This window comes from Leptosomus discolor, chromosome 9 (genome assembly GCF_034619465.1).
Source record: "Leptosomus discolor isolate bLepDis1 chromosome 9, bLepDis1.hap2, whole genome shotgun sequence".
Classification (NCBI taxonomy): Eukaryota; Metazoa; Chordata; class Aves; order Leptosomiformes; family Leptosomidae; genus Leptosomus; species Leptosomus discolor.
In genome coordinates, this window is record NC_141399.1 from 16,304,502 (window position 1) to 16,322,209 (window position 17,708).

A 17,708-nucleotide genomic window follows, 5' to 3' on the forward strand; every position below is an offset into this window, starting at 1 on the left:
AATGAAACTCACATTAATTTTGAGATTTACCAACCACTGTTACAAATCCACATGGATTCAAAACAATGTAATTTAGATGGCACACTATCATTCCTCCTTTTTCCTCTACCATTTTAGCTTTTATCTTTATAGTCATTAACAAGTCTCAGATTAAAAGAAGTTTTCTTTTATTATTTCTTACATTAGTAAAATTAATACAGGTTTTTGAATGGGAAGTATTTTAACTATTTAGCTTGCAGTACAAAAAGGTGTTCATAAACAAGTGAAAATATTCATAGTCTGAAAACCTGGAGGTTTTCCAAGATCTGACAGAATAAATATTGGTAATATGAAATTAAAGTTTGCATTTTCCTTACTGTTTTCACCCACAGAGAAACTCTACTTAAAAATAAATGATAACATGATTTAATTTACAGTAACTGTGGTTCTTCAAAATTTTTCTTTCTGAAGCTGATGCTCTTTCACCAAACATGCTGGAGTGCATACAGATACTCTTGACTACAGTAACTGAGCAAAATAACCTGAATTAACTTTTATGCCTTCAACTAAGGAAATAAAGAACACTCATTCTCAGCCAATCCTATTCCTGTGTGGGGCAATACATCTCAAAGAATGGTACTTACTGTAGTTAACAATACTATTATTTTGTAAGATATATAGAAACTTATTTGCCCACATCTTTTCCCTTATTAGTGTGTCAAAACCAATAATTCACACTATAGGAGCTGTGTGCGAGTATTCTACCTGTGCAGTGTGAAACAATCCCACGAAAATTAGCATTAGAACTTCCAAGCTTCTCTGCAAAGTAATGTCACACGAACACACCCAATGAACCACAAACAGGTGTCCCATATATCTCCATTAACGAAAGAATTTAGGATACAGACAGTTTGCCTAGAAAAGGAAGCGGTCACATAACAGTTCATTTGATAAATCATAGCACATATTGACCCAACTAGAAGGACTGCACAGATATAATCTATGCACACTGCCTTCATAACGTCAGAGCGACTGAGCTTAAGTTCAAGTTAATCTGAACTACATAGGAAACAAGTATTTGCCTTAATCTTCAACAACAAGGTGTCTCAGGCCTCTGTGCTTAATGAAAGGACAAGGAAGAGGACTATCAACAGTGAGGACTCAGTCAAGGCTTACTTGTGAGAACTCAGCCCATACAAATTTATTGGACACAACAGGCTGCATCCAAGCATACTGAGACAACTGTCTGATGTCCTTGCAAGCCCACTCTCTAGCATCTTCAAAAAATCATGGAAACTGGGGAAGATCCCTGACAACCAGAGGAAGGAAAATGTTGCACTCATCATGAAGAAGAGACCAAAAGAACAAACCAGGGAACTACAGCCTTGACAGCCTCACTTTGTTCCCTGGGAAAATTATGGTGAAGTCCTCTTGGATATTTTTGATGAAGGAGAAGGTAATTGTGAACAGTCAGTGGGGATTTACCAGCACTAAATCATGCCTGACCAACCCGATTGCCTTCTGTGATAAAATTATTAGATTTGTAGGTGAAGAAAGAACAGTGGGTGTCATTTAGCTCAACTTTAGCAAGGCTTTGGACACTGTCTCCCATATTTTTGTATCCAAGTTAAGACATGTCTGGATGGGTAGACAATTAGCAAGGTAAAAAACTATGCTGTTCTATGATCAGGCCTAGGGAATAGTGGTTAACATGTTGCACTTTACCTGAAAATCAGTAAACAAGAGTACCATGGGGTCCATACTGGGACCTGCCTGTTTAATACCTTTACCAATGACCCGAAACAGGCAATTAGAGTACTTGCTCACAAAGCCTGTAGATTACACCAAGCTGGGAGACCAGGCGATATGCTCAAGGGCAGGGCTGCAATACAAAGAGACCTAGATAGACTGGATGAATTGGCAGACAAGGACCTTAGGAAATCTGACAAAAGACGAAAGCAAAGTCCCACACCTGGGAAGGAAGAAAACCTTGCAGCCATACCAGGTGGGGACCAATTCCCTGGGGAGCAGCTCTGCTGAAAAAGACTTGAGGATCTTGGTGGACAGCAAGCTTAACAGGAGCCAGCACTGTGACCTGGCAGCAAAGGTGGCAAACAACATCCTGGACTCTATTAACACGAACACTAGATGATCTTTCAAGGTCCCTTCCAACCCCTAACATTCTGTGATTCTGTGAACACAGCCAGCAAGTAGATAAAGGAAGAGGTTGTCACCTTCTACTCAGCATTCACTAGACTTTGTCTGGAGTACTGCGTCCAGTTTTAAGCCCTGCAGTACAACACAGGCTTGTTGAATGAGTTCAGCAGGGACCACCAAGAGGGCTGGGGGGCTGAAGTACTTGCCCTCTAAGAAGAGGCAGAAGAAAGCAGGCTTGTTCAGCCTAGAGAAGTAAAGGCTTTAAGGGGGACCTAAAAGTAGCCTTGCAGTACCTTAAATGATATATTTTGAGTATAAGCATTGGAAATGGTTGCCCAGAGAGATGGTGTCATCCATCTCTGGAGGTTTTTCAAGATCTGACAGGTTAAAGCCCTGATTGTGTGTCTTCATTTGTGCTTTGCAATCATGAGACACAATATACTGCAGGCAAATATTCATTAATTCCAATGGGGTAAAAAGAATATTCTTTCTCTGTCATTACTTCCATGGTAATTGTACTACAGTGATCTTAAGCCTCAATCTGTGATGCCACTGAAATATGCTCAGCATTTCCCTATCAACGTGTATAGATTTTTAGCACCCTTAATAACTAATGCCTTAATAATTAATCACAAATGGCTCTGCCATATAATTAATTGTAGAAGCAGATGGATGTGTTTCCCAAAAGTAGGACTGACTTCAACGCTTCTTTCTTGGCTTTTCTCTTCTGCAAATAGCCAGCTGCATCTTTCATAACCAAAGTAATGTAAAAATTAAATTTACAAGTCTTTACAAGATATAATTCCTTTTATTCATGTGTCAACAAGTTTTCAATCAAATACTGTTCCACTGAAAACATCAGAAAATCATGATACGATGACTGTAGGAAGCAGTAGAACATGGAAATAATCTCATTCAAAACAGTTAGTTGAAAATTAGCATGAGAATAAAAGCACATTTCTTCAGTGAAAGACCATGCCCTCATTAACAATTTTGTTCAATCACACAATCAAAACCACAGTAAATGAATAATAATACTATACTGATATAGGTAAGTATATACCAGTCCAACCATACAAAGAGAACGGCTTTAAAATGAACAGCAGGATAAACACTTGCTAACAGTCATATAAAGTGGCCTGGAAATTTTTGTGTGAGTCAGAATCCTGATAAATACACAGTCAGCTCCCTTCCAGATATTTAAAAATCCAGAATACAAATTTTCACTTAAAAAAAAAGGCGGCGGGGGAACTTGTCAAATTTTGCCTACTGTTAACACTGTGGAAATGGCAAAAATATACCTAGCCTGCTGCTGAATGCAGATTCATTCACTTGCATCACACTGTGATATACCAGTTTTCCCTGGCAGATATGTTTCTGGGCTGTGCAACTATGCAAATACACTGTGGCTCCTGTCTGAAGAGTATTTCACTGTGTTTGTGAAAGGATGTAAAATTTTTCAATAAGAAATCTCGAGGAATAGGAATTTAAAACAGAAATTAAGGAGAGCTATCTTCAATGACAGTAAACATAATTTCATACCATATAAACAAAGTAACGCACTCTGAAAAGGAACAAACTCCCTCTTGTATCTTACAAGTTTCCAAATCAACTGCATCCCCTTTCAGAAAAGGAGCTCCAGTCAAAAGAGAAAAAAGTGCCAGAATGCAAAGGAAAAAAAAAAAAAAAAAAATCTTGGAATGTGAAATTTGCAGTTTCTTATCCTTTACCTGACTAGCTGTTTCTTTTCTGGAAAATATCTGATACTGAAATGCTGATGATAATCATAATCAGCAGTCCATATTTTTCTTTCTTGAATGGTATGTTTAAAGAGAAAGAGTATTCCACCAAAAATCAATTAAAAAACACAAAGCAGCTGACTAGGGATGCAAGTTTAAAAACAAAATAAAACAAACAAAAAACCCCACAACAAAAAAAAACACCACACACACCCCACATCCCCCTCATTCTGGAAGACTTCCATGCAGCTTTTAGGTTATGTGCCTATATCTAATATAATTATGGAGTTGGTTTTTTGAATAACAACTTTTTAACTACAGGTAAAATGCAACTTAAATTACTTACAATATAAGTCTAACATGACGTGACAGATTGCCAAAACTTTATTAATATTTGTCCATGGAACCAGCATTACTTGTATCATAAAGCAAAGGCTGTATGAATGATCTTAAAAAGCAAGTAATCTTTCTATTAAATGACCAGCTCTTCTCATGACAGAAAATAAATATTTTTAAGATGCTAACTGTTCTGTTCACAAACCATTTTTCCATAAACAGGTTTTTTTAAAAAAAGAAGAAAGTAAAATAAAAGGATGAGATGAAATGAATAAAAGAAAGGGGAAGAATTCTCATTAAATCTTATCTTTGGAGAAATCACATTAAAAGAAAAATACTGAAAGAAAAGAGGAAAAAATAATTTTAACAGCTATCAAGGCTTACACACAACAGACACTACCACCAAATCAGCTTGCTCCATCAGACTTCATTTTAGAAATTTTCTACTCCTATTATTGAAGATAAAAGCAAAACCTCAGCTTCCCTGCACTTTAGAATGATTTTGCACTGAAATATATTATTACTTACATGACCTGTTATGTCATCTCATCTGGGAGTAGTCCTCATCAAATCTCTCTAGCTAAGTCTTGAAGAGCCTGGCTTTTTGTACTGCATTTGTATTTTACATGTTTGCAAATATAACATGGCAGAAATAATTTATAGCACAGTCTGTTACACTCTTTATAAGGTTTATACATCACAGAATAATTTTTAAGCTTTATGAGAAATATCTAGCATAACTTTTGGAAGCATTTTCTGTACTTCTACTTTATCACAAGTTTGAGCTCTCCAAGGAAAAGTTTCTTTTTAATCAATCTCTGCCTATAATGATTACAGCTGTGTAAAAACTAGTTTCCCTGTCTCTAGAAAAGTTGCCACTCTTGGTTTTGTACTAACTTTTTACTGGAACTGAAGCAAGAAATTTCACAAATTTTGAAGACTAAAATCTGTTCAGAATAATTTATCAAAAGCATCAGTGATGACATGACAGAAGCCAGACATTACTTTCATTCACAGACTGTTCAATGAGTCAAAGATACTGCTCCTTAATATATGAACAACACAGGACCGGCAATTCTGCAAATACACCAGACAGGCTGCTGGCTTGCCAGAGAAACCTAAAAGTTTTCCTCTCTGGACAACTGCTGGAAAGCAAGGAACCTGGTAGGTCAAAGATAACACAGACAGCCTAGAGCTCCCAATGGGTACTGCCACAAGGGAGCTGGGTTGACTTACATGATGGATAGAAAGTTAGATAGATTTGCTTTCACTGACAGTTTTGACAGAATAGGCACATTCCCATAAAATCTTCTGATTCAGCTGAATCAGCATTTTCCCACAGAAAACTTCAGTTGGAAAATTTTCAACCAGCTCTTGTGGCATAGGGTCTGGCAATCTTTCAGAAACTGAAATAGGAACAGATGCAGTATTTCCTTCAAACCTTTAAGACTTATCCGCACTAGCAGCATTCTAAACAACTACACGGGTCTGTGTTGAATCACAAAGAAGATTCCTTCGTAGAAATATTAAGGAAGCAGCCTAGTATTAAATGGTACCAATAAACATCTTCCGAGTTCTATAACAACACAACATTTGTGCAGATTTTTCCAGCCAGGCACTCTAAATCCGTTAAAAGACATAAGACTATACAGCAGGATTTGTGATACAGATCAGAGTACTTGCCCGAATCGATCCCCTCCTTCCAGCAGTAACCAATTCTTCTTCCTCATCTCCTTTATTAGAATAGTGTTACAGACATTCTGTTTGAGAGGTTAGGGCTACTTCTATGCTGGACCTAGCAGAAATCCATCTCTTTTGAAACTTGAAACAATTAATATGTGTTCTGATGCTGAAGAAAATAATATTCCACAATGCAAAGGAGACTAACTCTACAATGTTTCATTAATCTTGTATATCCAGCCCTTACAAAAAGAGTGCTATAGTGCATTTCCTGAACACTTTGCGCAGAGGAAAAGGGCAAAACATTTGTGAATAATACAGCATGCCAGCCTGTCTTATGATATCATTGCAAATACTTCATAAATTTAAACTATGTCTGTTAAAAATCTTGCTTGTAGGGCATTCAACAAGCAATCAGAAGTAAATATTTGAAACTTCACATTTAATAAAACTTTCATCTTAATGCACATATGCATACATGCTATCAACAGACCACACACGATTACTCTTACAATATACTTTTTTGAACTTTGTCAATTTAATACAGAGAATATTCGGGTTTATTTTTGAAGACAAGAGAGAGTGAAAGCTCATGCAATCTTAACAATAAGAGTATGTTGCACTGCAAACACACGTACGCACTTTTTTAGAACCAAACCCATACCTGAAATATCAAAGCTGGATCAATACATAAAGATGGCTCTTTCTGCAAGTAAGGTAAACCACAAATATTTTCATTTACTTTACAGCTTATCATTTTTAAAGATTTTTTTAATTCTTCTTGCTAGACTATATATATTTCAGGATGGTCAATGCTCTACACTTTACACCATATCTGTAGGCAACTCATTTCTGATTTTTCTCTCTCAAGTAACATCACTGGTTTAAGCCCAGAACTGTCTGAACAAGATCATAGAATCACGGAAGGTTTCAATTGTAAGCGACCTTTAAAGATCACCTAGTCCAACCCTTCTGCTATGGACAGCGACACCTTTCACTAGACCAGGTTGCTTAAAGCCCCATCCAACCTGACCTTGAACACTTCCATAGATGGGGCATCCACAACTTCACTAAGCAACTTGTTCCAGTGCCTCACCACCTTCATCACAAAAAAATTTCTTTCTTATGTCCAATCCTTATATACACTCTTTCAGTTTAAAACCATTGTCCCTTGTCCTAACACAACAGGCCCTAATGAAAAGTCTGTTCCCGTCTTTCTTATAAGCCACCTTTAAGTATTGAAAGGCCACAGGAAGGTCTCCCCTGTGCCTTCTCTTCTCCAGGCTGAACAACGCCAACTTTGTCAGCCTTTCTTCATAGGAGAGGTGTTCCAGCCACCTGATAATTTTTGTGGCCCTCCTTTGGACCCACTCCAACGGGTCCATGTCTTCGCTGCGCTGGGGACCCCAGAATAGAATGCAGTACTCCAGGTGGGCCCTCACAACAGACGAGCAAGTTTTGACCTGATTCATGTGCTCAGGAGTACTTGTTATTGAAAGAATGAAGTGTGTTTTTACTCTTTTTTTAGTATATTAATCAGTGTTAATCAACTTTGGATATCACTGATATTCAAAGATATCAGTACTGATATTCAAAGATATCAGTGATCTGGCATCTGTGAGCGCACAATATGCAAAGAAGTATGCATGGATGCAATTGCAATTAAAGGAAGGGATTTCAATGTACCAGCTTTATTTTAGACTTAAACAGACAAAGACTTAGGCATGGCCAAAAAAAAGCTGTTTGATTACATATATCTGTAGCCACAAACTCAGAAGCAACCATTGCAACAAAACTAGACTGGCTTCCTGCACAACACAAGTCATAAAATTACATGAACACTGTTAAATATACACACCGTATTTTAGTGTGTATTTGCTACCTCTAGCTTCCATATACAGTATTTTACGATATATTTGTTTTCATTACTGGAGTGGATTTTTTTTTAATGAGGATATGTCAGTTAGGTGTCTACAGACTGTAATCTCTTTGCTCTGTCATTTCCTATTTGTTAAACTGCACAAAATTAAGCCCCTAAAGACATTCATTGTTTGGTAATATCTTTAAACATTCTGGTGGCTCTTCTCTGAACACCATGATGTAACTTGCTGTTTCGTGCAGATTACTAAATCCAGGGTACAGAGAGCATATCAAGTATGCCCCACTTTCTAAAGAATGGAGCTCATAAAAAACCATGGTGGAGGGCTGGGGAAACAAAATAAAACAGAACAATCTCTTGAAAGTAAAGTTTACCATGTGATTAAGCAAGTTTCAAAAAAAAAACCCAAAACCAAAAAAAAACCCACAAGAGTTTGAGGGAATAACAGGAACATGTGGGAAAAGGAACCATACTGCCCTCCTTCTGCCCTGTGACTCTGCTTTCCAGAAGAAAGAAAGGCTTCTGGAGAAGAAAGTCTGTTGCAGATGAGGGAATAAAGAATGTAAGGGCAAAGAATAAGCAAAAGACATCTGGAAGTAAACACGTCCAAGAAGCAAAACCAGAAAGTTAGGAAAGAAAGGCCTGTGCAATGCCTCTGAAAAGACAATTGATACCTGAAAAGGAATAAATAAAGTGCTAGAAATAGGACTCAAGACATAGGATGTGAATTTTCTGTCTTTTTGTTTGACCCCTTTTATATACATATATTTTTTAATAAGCATACAGAAGATAGACACTGGTCAAGAACACAAGTTATACAGAAAACACAATTGCTATAAGAAAATGCAGCTACTTGTAAAGCTTTCAGAGAGAAATGAAGAACATGACAGGACAGGAAAGGTATCACAGAAGAAAAGCTGTTTAGGATCAAAAAAAAATATATGAGATGATAGGTAGGAGAAAAGGGTATACACTTCATTACATGAAAGGGAGGACTAACTGGGAGAAGGGACAGAAAGCATTCAGCAGTGGCAAGGTACAGAAGAAAACCACAGGAATGAATAGACAGATTTAGGAAGGGGGGAAAGCTGCCTCCTGGCAGAGCCTGGGGGTGCTGCAGAGGGAACTCGGACAAAAGCTGATGTGGGGAGGGGGTGGAAGGGATTGGGTGCAGTAAAGAGAAATGTATACTGCTTGGAGCCTCTGCATGGGGAAGTGTATGGCCTCAGATTGCCATATTGCAGGGTAATCCTCTCCCTCCTTCTGCCCTCAACACTGTGGGGAAATTATTGCTTCAATGCTTGATCATTCAAAACAAATGTTCCACATCTTTTTCAAAACAAATGCTGTCTGGATTAAGACAATTTAAATTTACTTGAAAACATTCCAAAGCTGGAACTTGTAATGAAAACTGCTGTTTAATCTTGTGGATTTCAACATCTTACATTTGTCCCTTTTTCTTTTCAATATTAGGCCTATTTTAGACAGGGCAACCCCAGAGGAGCATGTGTTCATAGGAAAAGAAAGAACTGCCTGCCTCAGAGCCAAAAGGCAGCTTTGCATCAGAATGCTCCAAGCAACGCAATTACAGCTTCACCCATGACAAATGAAAGCCCTCACTACAAAGACTTTTAAAGAGTGGAACATCACCCCACACCCAACTCTCCTGAGACAAACAGAAAAGACTTTCCTGTCTTCAGGGACACACACTGTCAGCATGGCTGCAACTACAGTCCTCACGTGTGTCTTTCATATGTCGTGGGTCCTCGTCCCCTCCTTCCCATTCCTTTCAAAGGGTTTTGGTACAGAAGAAGAATTGCAAATTATTTTGCAGCATACCCCTTACATACCTAATAAACCACATGGAAGACAATAAATTATTCTAACACACCATCTCTGTATCCCCAAACTTTTAAATTTATAATTCTGAATATTAATAGAAAGAAACAAGTTTCTCAGCCAGTATCTTACTTTCCCATATACTTAGGGTAACAAGTTACTGCAAAACCACACGTTTTAGATTTCATACATAGATTTCTGACCTAGAATAAACAGGGAAGGTCCAAGGCAAATACACATCAGCAGATGGAATAATGTAATTGATGTACCTTCTTTGTTACTCATATAATCCAAACTAATTATTATCTATTAAAGGACAGATACTGTATTTATGAAGTCCTGCTGTTGTTGTAACTGTGTATTTACCACAATGTTCAGACATGCTGAACTCATTTGCTCATAACAGAAGTCACTGGCAAAATAAGGCCTTTAATTTGCACTTCCTTTTAAGACTGAAATGAAAGACCATCATTAATGTATTTCAGACAGCATTGCCAACTCACAAATTATCTTAAGTCTCATGGTATTTTTCTTAAAGATGTACATTCCAGATTCATAGAACTATGCAAAAACATCAGTTTTCACCTTCTAAATTATTATTTTTATCTTTTGTTATTGTGAGGACAGAAACCACAACACTTTAGTAACATTAAATAAGAGAGGAAATTATATTCAGGACTATTTCATCACATTTTGTCATATCACTCTGCTGATGCAATGAATATTTTCCTTAGGTTAGATGTAAAATGATAGCAAATAACCACCAAAAGAAATATTGTTTTTAAAGATCAAGAAGAAAAACATTTTACATTGGCTTGGACAGTTGGTGTTTGCTTCTGTTTGTCAATTTATTCCATCTACTTCGGCCGACCTGAAAGTGCCCTCCACCCCCTGAGTCTTTTTAAAAAGCAATATTTGGTTCTCACTTTTCAGCAATTCTGCACTTGATTTTTTTTTTAATCAAGTCTTATTAAGAAAACAGATTGAGAGAAAGAAATACTAATTATTTCTAGCTTCACAGCAAAATAAGTTGAGAAGTAAAAGGAAGCATTTAATGATTTCATAGTAAAAGTTATAAACTGAGGTGTTGTGGGTTAACCCTGGTAGGCAGCTGTGTCACACAGCCGCACATTCACTCCCCCTTAGTGGGACAGGGGAGGGAATTGGAAGGGCAAAAGTGAGAAAATTCACAGGCTGAGATAAAGCCAGTTGAATACATAAAGCAAAGCTGTGCTTGCAAGCAAAGCAAATTATTGAATACATTCACTACTTCCCATCGGCAGTCAGCCACCTAGCAATTTCCAGAAAAACAGGGCTTCATCGTGCATAAGAGTTACTTCGGAAGACAAATGCCATAACTCTGAATGTCCTCCCCTCAGTTTTATTGCTGAGCCTGACATTCTATGGTACAGAGTATCCCTTTGGTCAACTCAAGTCAGCTGTTCTGGCTGCATTCCCTCCCAGCCTCTTGTCCACCCCAAACTAGTTGCTGGGGCAGAGGGAGGAGAATGAGAAAATGAGAAAGCTTTGACTCTGAGTAAGCACTGTTCAGCAACAGCTAAAACATCAGCACGTTATCAACACTGTTTTCGTTCCAAATTCAAAACATAGCACCATACAGGCTGCTACAAGGAAATTTAACTCAATGCCAGCCATACCCAGTACACGAGTCCACGCTACAAAAATAATGTATGGGAAAACATGCAAAGATCATACCTTCATTTCAATAACTGTCTGAAGAGCCTTCGTCTTTGCTGGCTCAGGCTGAAGTTGAGTTCTTCTATGTAATTCCTGTGGAGGGACACGATAGAAATAAGCCTGACGACTCATCTTTCCATTATTTTAATCACTCATATGAGTTTAGTAAAACAAAATAAAAGTCTGATGATTAGAAGCATATAACTCTAAATGCTACAGGTGCTTCCTTCTCTATAATCCCTCTAGCATCACTGCAGTCCCTATCTTATATTACAGTCAACTCTGACAGCACATGCGCTATTTCTGAAACCCCTATCAATAATTAATGTCAATGGTGACAAAGCCAGCAAGTAATTTCTTAGTCCAAATACAAAGCTGCTGTTTCTGCCTAAACATCAAAACTTAATTAATTCAGTTCTTACCAATTCGAACACCGTTAAGTCATTTAAAATCTTTTACTGTAGTTGTTTCTTAGTTTTTCCTCTAAAATCTGAAGTAAGCAATTTGAAGACATTATATTTAAATTTGACATTTTAAGGATAATAATTATATAGTGGGTTGATGCAGCACCCTCTACAGTAGCAATTACATTTCAGTTTTCACATTTTCATACTATTTTTTATGCATCTTAATCCACAGGTAAAAGAAAATTATATTGCATTAGTTAAGACACACAGTTAACAGAATTAATGCCTGCTGTTCTTTAGAAGAAAAGAGTATGAAGACAGCAGTACTCTGTCTCTTATAAAACACAGGAGTTTTATCCTGGTGTGAGATAACTCAATAAAAACTCACATATCTATATAGAACAATGTAAAGCTGTAATTCAACATTATTTGGTGATGCTTATACCCCTCCCACAAACCAGTTAATTAGAAAACAAAACTGAAATGGGATAGATATTAAGAGTCCTTCCCCTCTAAAGGACAGGACTGCCATGGTAGATGTCTTTCTCACTCCGTTCTTTCTACCCCGGCGCTCCACATATACGCTTGGAACTAACTTTATAACCATGAAAAATACATTTATGCCTGAAAATATGTAGGCTGAGAAGCTAGGTTCACCACAAAGACATTATCTGACCCCAGAACCTATTGTATCTTCCAAATTATGCCTCTCCTAGCTTATCCTCATAAATTCAGGGAGGGGGGATTATAAAAAAAGCCATAACACTGTTGGTTCAAATCGTCTTTATTCTCATCCTTCAAGTTTGCTTTTTCTTGAGTGAAGCAAACAATATACAACTTGACAAACAATTGATAGACTAACAATCAAAAGACAAACAACTATGGATTTTGCACATTTATTATCCTGCTCCCCCTCAGCCTATTCTAGCACGTTTCTGGGTCTCACCTACCTTGTAATCCACAAGTTTAAAAGTCATAATTTTCAGTTTCTATCAAATCTATCAGTTTTTTGTTCTGTTTAGCAACAAGCTAATCACTTACCAATGATTTTGAGAAAAAAAACACTCTTTAAAGACCAAGTAGTAGGAGTGATTTGGGGCACGTTGTTAACTAAAATCTACTGATAATAAACATCTTTATAAAATACTTTCAAAAAATTGTGTAGCCTAATATATTAAAATAACTGAAAGACACAAGTTAGTCATGTGTGTTCCATTTAACTGAACATAGATTAATCCTACAGATTTAAGTTATGTAGCCAAGTTATGGTCAAATGGCTGGTAAATTAAGACCTTTTAGATCATACCAGTTTGATCTCATTTTTCAGACTCCTCTGTTTGTTCACAATCTTAGCCTACAAACATCTAGCGGCCTATGATCTTAGCCCACAAACATTTATGTCTTGCCTATTCTATTTTGCCCACTCTGCTCTTTCCATAGAAAGGATGCACAAAAGCATAACGATGCGATAAACTGTTGAATTCAATTCTGACCTGAAATAGCCTATTAATATCTTGATAAAACAGCACTGCCTGCAAGAGTCAGATTAGGTGCAAGTGTTTAAATGCATACCTAAAGTTAAGTATGCTTTTTCATTACACTAAATGAATTGCAAACATATGTATATATATTTAAATTACCTCTAATTTAAGACAACAGTGAACTTCTGATTTTGCATTGGGCATTTATGAAAAACTATGTCTGAACGGTCTTTTTTCGTTGTTTGTTTGTTTGAGTTTTTTATAGAACAAAGTCTCTGCATTATAGAAAGAAAGAAATCCTTGCAAATCACCTATACAGTGAATGTCTCAATTACTGCCAGCCGTTCGAACGAAACAAGTACCTTCACTACACAATTGTTTTAAAAAACAAGAGTATGTCATAGATTTGTCATACAGTTCTGCTACAAAAGTCATGGAAAAATAGCTGGCCAGTCATACCACTATCTGATCAGCAAAAATTACAGCTAATTCTAAGACCAGACTTTGCTCCCCAAGGCCACATAAACTGAGTTGGAATATAAACAGAATTCCACACATTACCCAGGGAGACAAATCAGAGTTTCCACCCCCTTAGCCAAAGATGAATAGACTGCCAAAGATGAGTATTCCTAGATGTCTATCATAGCATGAAGCCTTGCCTTATAATACTTTTCCTGTTTGCTTTATGAATCAATCTGATGCTGGCTGACTTAAAAGCTTTTCTTCTCTATCCTTAATGGTAAAATGAAGCACACTTTAGGATGCTGGGGAAGATCAGAAAATGACTCCCACTTTATTATTTTGTGTGGGTTTTCTTCCAATCAGATTCAAATGTTTGGAGATTGCCACAAGGCTCAGCTCTTGAATGTGTTGTTCTATGTATGCATTTTTTCTTCTGGGGTACCCGATTCAGGCATATACTTTTGGGATACTGATTCAAGGATACTACCACTTTACATGTCTGATAGCTTATACTGATTGGTTTACTATCTGAGGTCATCTGGAGGGTTTTGAATTTGCCTGAACAGCTAACCAAGAGGTACTCCGAACATTTCATGAAGTCCTTGTAGCCTAAGGAAACCAGATTTTATCCATTAAATCATTTTTGGAACGATGCTGCTTTGTCTTTTTAATTTCTTTTAATAAAAAGCCCAGGGAACATAACAGAAAAAAACTTTTAAAAAACCAAACAAACAACAGATTGGGGATAGTTTCTTTTAACCTGAACTGGAGTGGAACTCTTGATACCTACATCTATTATAAAGTACTTGTGCCATCATCTCTGTAACCAAAGTCTATACTAATAATCCCTCAGAAACATACTCATTAATTAAATTATGCTTTTGTTATATCACCTATATGACATCTGTATCACTGCAATTGGTAGTAGTTCTGAGTAACACTTTGCACATACAAATGAATTATAATTCTGCTTAATCAGATGCTCACACCTGGGATTTCATAACGATGCTTAGTTGTCAAGGTGATTAACACACCCCCACAAAACTGACATGTAATCAGTTCTGCGCATTAAATTTACTCTAATATTCCTTGCTTTTAGACCAAAATGAGTCCTAAACCAAAGCTGGCCATTCCGCCCTCTTTCCACATGTTTCTGGGATAGATTAGTACCTTGCATTGGCCTCAAAAGTAACTTTAGCACACAATTTTACCACTAATTTAAACAAAAAAATCCCAAGAGAAGACAGTTTTTATCATATACTTCCTAAAACAATGGCAGAAGATAAGCACTGTTCTATTGTTCAGAAACCGATAAAAACACCTTGTAAGGTTTTATCATTGACTGATATTCAAAACCTGCACTACATAGCACAGTCTGAACCTAATACTAATTAAAACACAAACAAAACTGCCTTTTTATTCCACCTTTATTATAAGACACTTCATCATCTGGCTGTAGGAAAAGCCAGGGTGCTGCAGACTAATGCTCCTTTTATTCTGTTTCTGGTGTATTTTATTAAGGTTTAAGACATCAGTGACTGTGTTGTTCTGATTAGATGAGACTGAGCTGAAACTCTTAAAGAAAAGGCTACACGAATGCTGTTAACACAGTTCAAGGTTTTACCTTCTATTTACATAAAACTGCCTAAAATAGCATGACATAAATTACTAGAAAGGAAAGGACTTTTTCAGAAAATGAGGCAATTTAGAGATGGTATCATGAAACTGCCAGTGCATGCCTGCATTTCAACTGGTAAACTTCTATTGATTAAAGAACAGAAGGAAAATGGAATTGTAAACTAGATTGTTAAAAAAACCCACAAAATTCAAAATTTATGAAAAAATAAATAGGAACAAAGACATCAGAATCAAACAACCATTGGAAGTAGTAAGATGAATGATTAAAGATGGCAGCAACTATACCTAAGGCAATGTAAAAACAGGTCTGAGAAACCATTGTGTCAGTAAATCTAGCTTCTTGCATTCCTAGATAAAATGTACAAATCCGTAAATCACAGCAGGCAACAGTATAGGAGCTGCTAGTTCTCTCAAACACCTCAAAGCAGACTGCTTCCATTCTCCTGGAAAAGAAAGTCTTGGTATTGCTTCTGCACGATCAGCTTGTCTGAATTTTAAAATTTAATTCAGAAGTAAATTAATAATTTCAATAAGTTACTTAATTTAAGTAAAAGAACAGCCACTTAACCGAAGTGTCTAAACAGTAGAGTTTCATCAGCCAAAAATACCATTAGAAAGACTGATCAAATTCTATTTAACCAGAATACTGCAAAAATGTAACATACAGGAATTCATTTATTCTCAACATATAAGCTTATATTCTCTTTCCTGTTTTCTAACCCTTCACATCTACCCCCCAGCCAAAATGGTCTCATAGTAATTTAGATTAAAGTATATTTAAGAAATCCTAGTCAAAGTCTTTATCTTTCTGGAAACCGTAAACTGACAACACTGAAAATTTCCATGTCTGGCTCCAGTGTGTAGGTAAAAAACCACCTATTAGGAACAATTCCAAAAATAACATTGCCATTGGTCATCTTTTAAAATCCCACTACTATAGGTACTTGAACTCTGTGAGAACCTGTTAAAGAAATTTTGTCGAATCCCAACAAATTTTATAGTTTGAAGAAATGAAAATGTGGATATAAGTATATGAAATTAAATACTACAGGAAACTATAAATAAAGCTGATAGCTATACGAGTTCTGTACTAGAGAAAGAGTTTCTTTTGTAAATTAGGTGTATTTAAATTTATTAAGTTCTCAATTTTAGCAAAATACTCAGATGCATGCCTCATTCTCTCTTCATTTAGCGTTTTCAAATAAACAGGCAAATATGAGTTTTGCTGAATACAAAAAAAATTGCATGAATTAGGCACCACCAACAAACTATAAAACAAAGATCAATAGTCCATCACTGCAGACAAATCTAGCAATAATCTCATTTGCCTCAGTATTACTCTTGAACAATGATTCTGACACCACTCCTGGCCCACATTAGAAAACTTGGGTGCGTGAAGAAGGGTAGGAGGGAAGAAGGAGGAGGTTTTACACCAGATTAAAACCACCATATTGAATCACTACCCAAAATATTTCTTCACAATGATAATAATTACATTTATTCATGAATTCATGCACAAAAGAAGGGCTTATGATATGTTTTACCCGTATGTCTAAAGACAGAATATAAGGGAAAATAATCTGAGCATTAAGAAACTCAGTTTCTCTTCGACTTGTATGTCAAAAACACCTTGAGGAACCATGTATGTTGTCATACTGGAAGTGTCCTCTGGCAAGAGAGCACATATAAAAAGTTTCACATGAAAAGGCGATTTGTGTATGGAGCTTGAAATACACGTGGGACAATTTAGTTTCTAATTGAAAGCACATAGAATGTTTCCTGAAAGGAGCTACTGAAACTTTATTTTCACCAGAATTCTTGAGAATTTACTTCTATTTTTGTAGAAGGAACAAAATGTCTTTTTTGCCCAGTATCATTAATCTTCTTTCCTCTTACCAAAACTAGTTCTCCAAAGTTCAGAAAAGGGAAAAGTTATCGCTTCACAAATATCTTCAGAGAAAGAAACTTGACGATAAAATAGTCTTCTCTCTTTTCCCCATTCTAATTTTATTTAAATACCTAGAACAAACCCCCTGAGTGCATGCAAGTAAAGGAAGCCCATATATTTGTTTTCAGGGGTAGTCAATTAGGATCAGAAAATAAAAGTTTCACATGCCACTTACACTTCTGCAAAACATATATGCTCTGGAAACATCCTGGCTAAAAAAAAAATTCTCTTTGCAGTCCACATGAAGCTTTAAAACTGCATGGAAAAGTATGTCATTTTTTTAAAAACTAAATGTTCAAAATAGACATTTATTCATAACCCAGCTGCACTAAAAGGATTCACTTAATTTAGATTAGGACACATGAGTGAAACATAGTCGGGAGTTATAAATCAAGATTTTTAGGCATTTGTGTTTGGGTGTGGGGTTTTCTTTTTTAGAAGACTTTTTTTTATAAATCACATCTT

The 17,708-nt window shown here is 36.5% G+C and overlaps 1 protein-coding gene across 1 annotated transcript in view; it reads right to left on the reverse strand.

Moving 5' to 3' along the window:
* ERC2 (ELKS/RAB6-interacting/CAST family member 2) overlaps window positions 1–17,708 on the reverse strand; it is a 409,803-nt gene that overhangs the window by 285,461 nt on the left and 106,634 nt on the right. Inside the window, exon 4 of the mRNA XM_086470650.1 lies at window positions 11,326–11,400. Coding sequence (XP_086326776.1) covers window positions 11,326–11,400 — 75 coding nt within the window. The remainder of the gene's footprint in view (window positions 1–11,325; window positions 11,401–17,708) is intronic.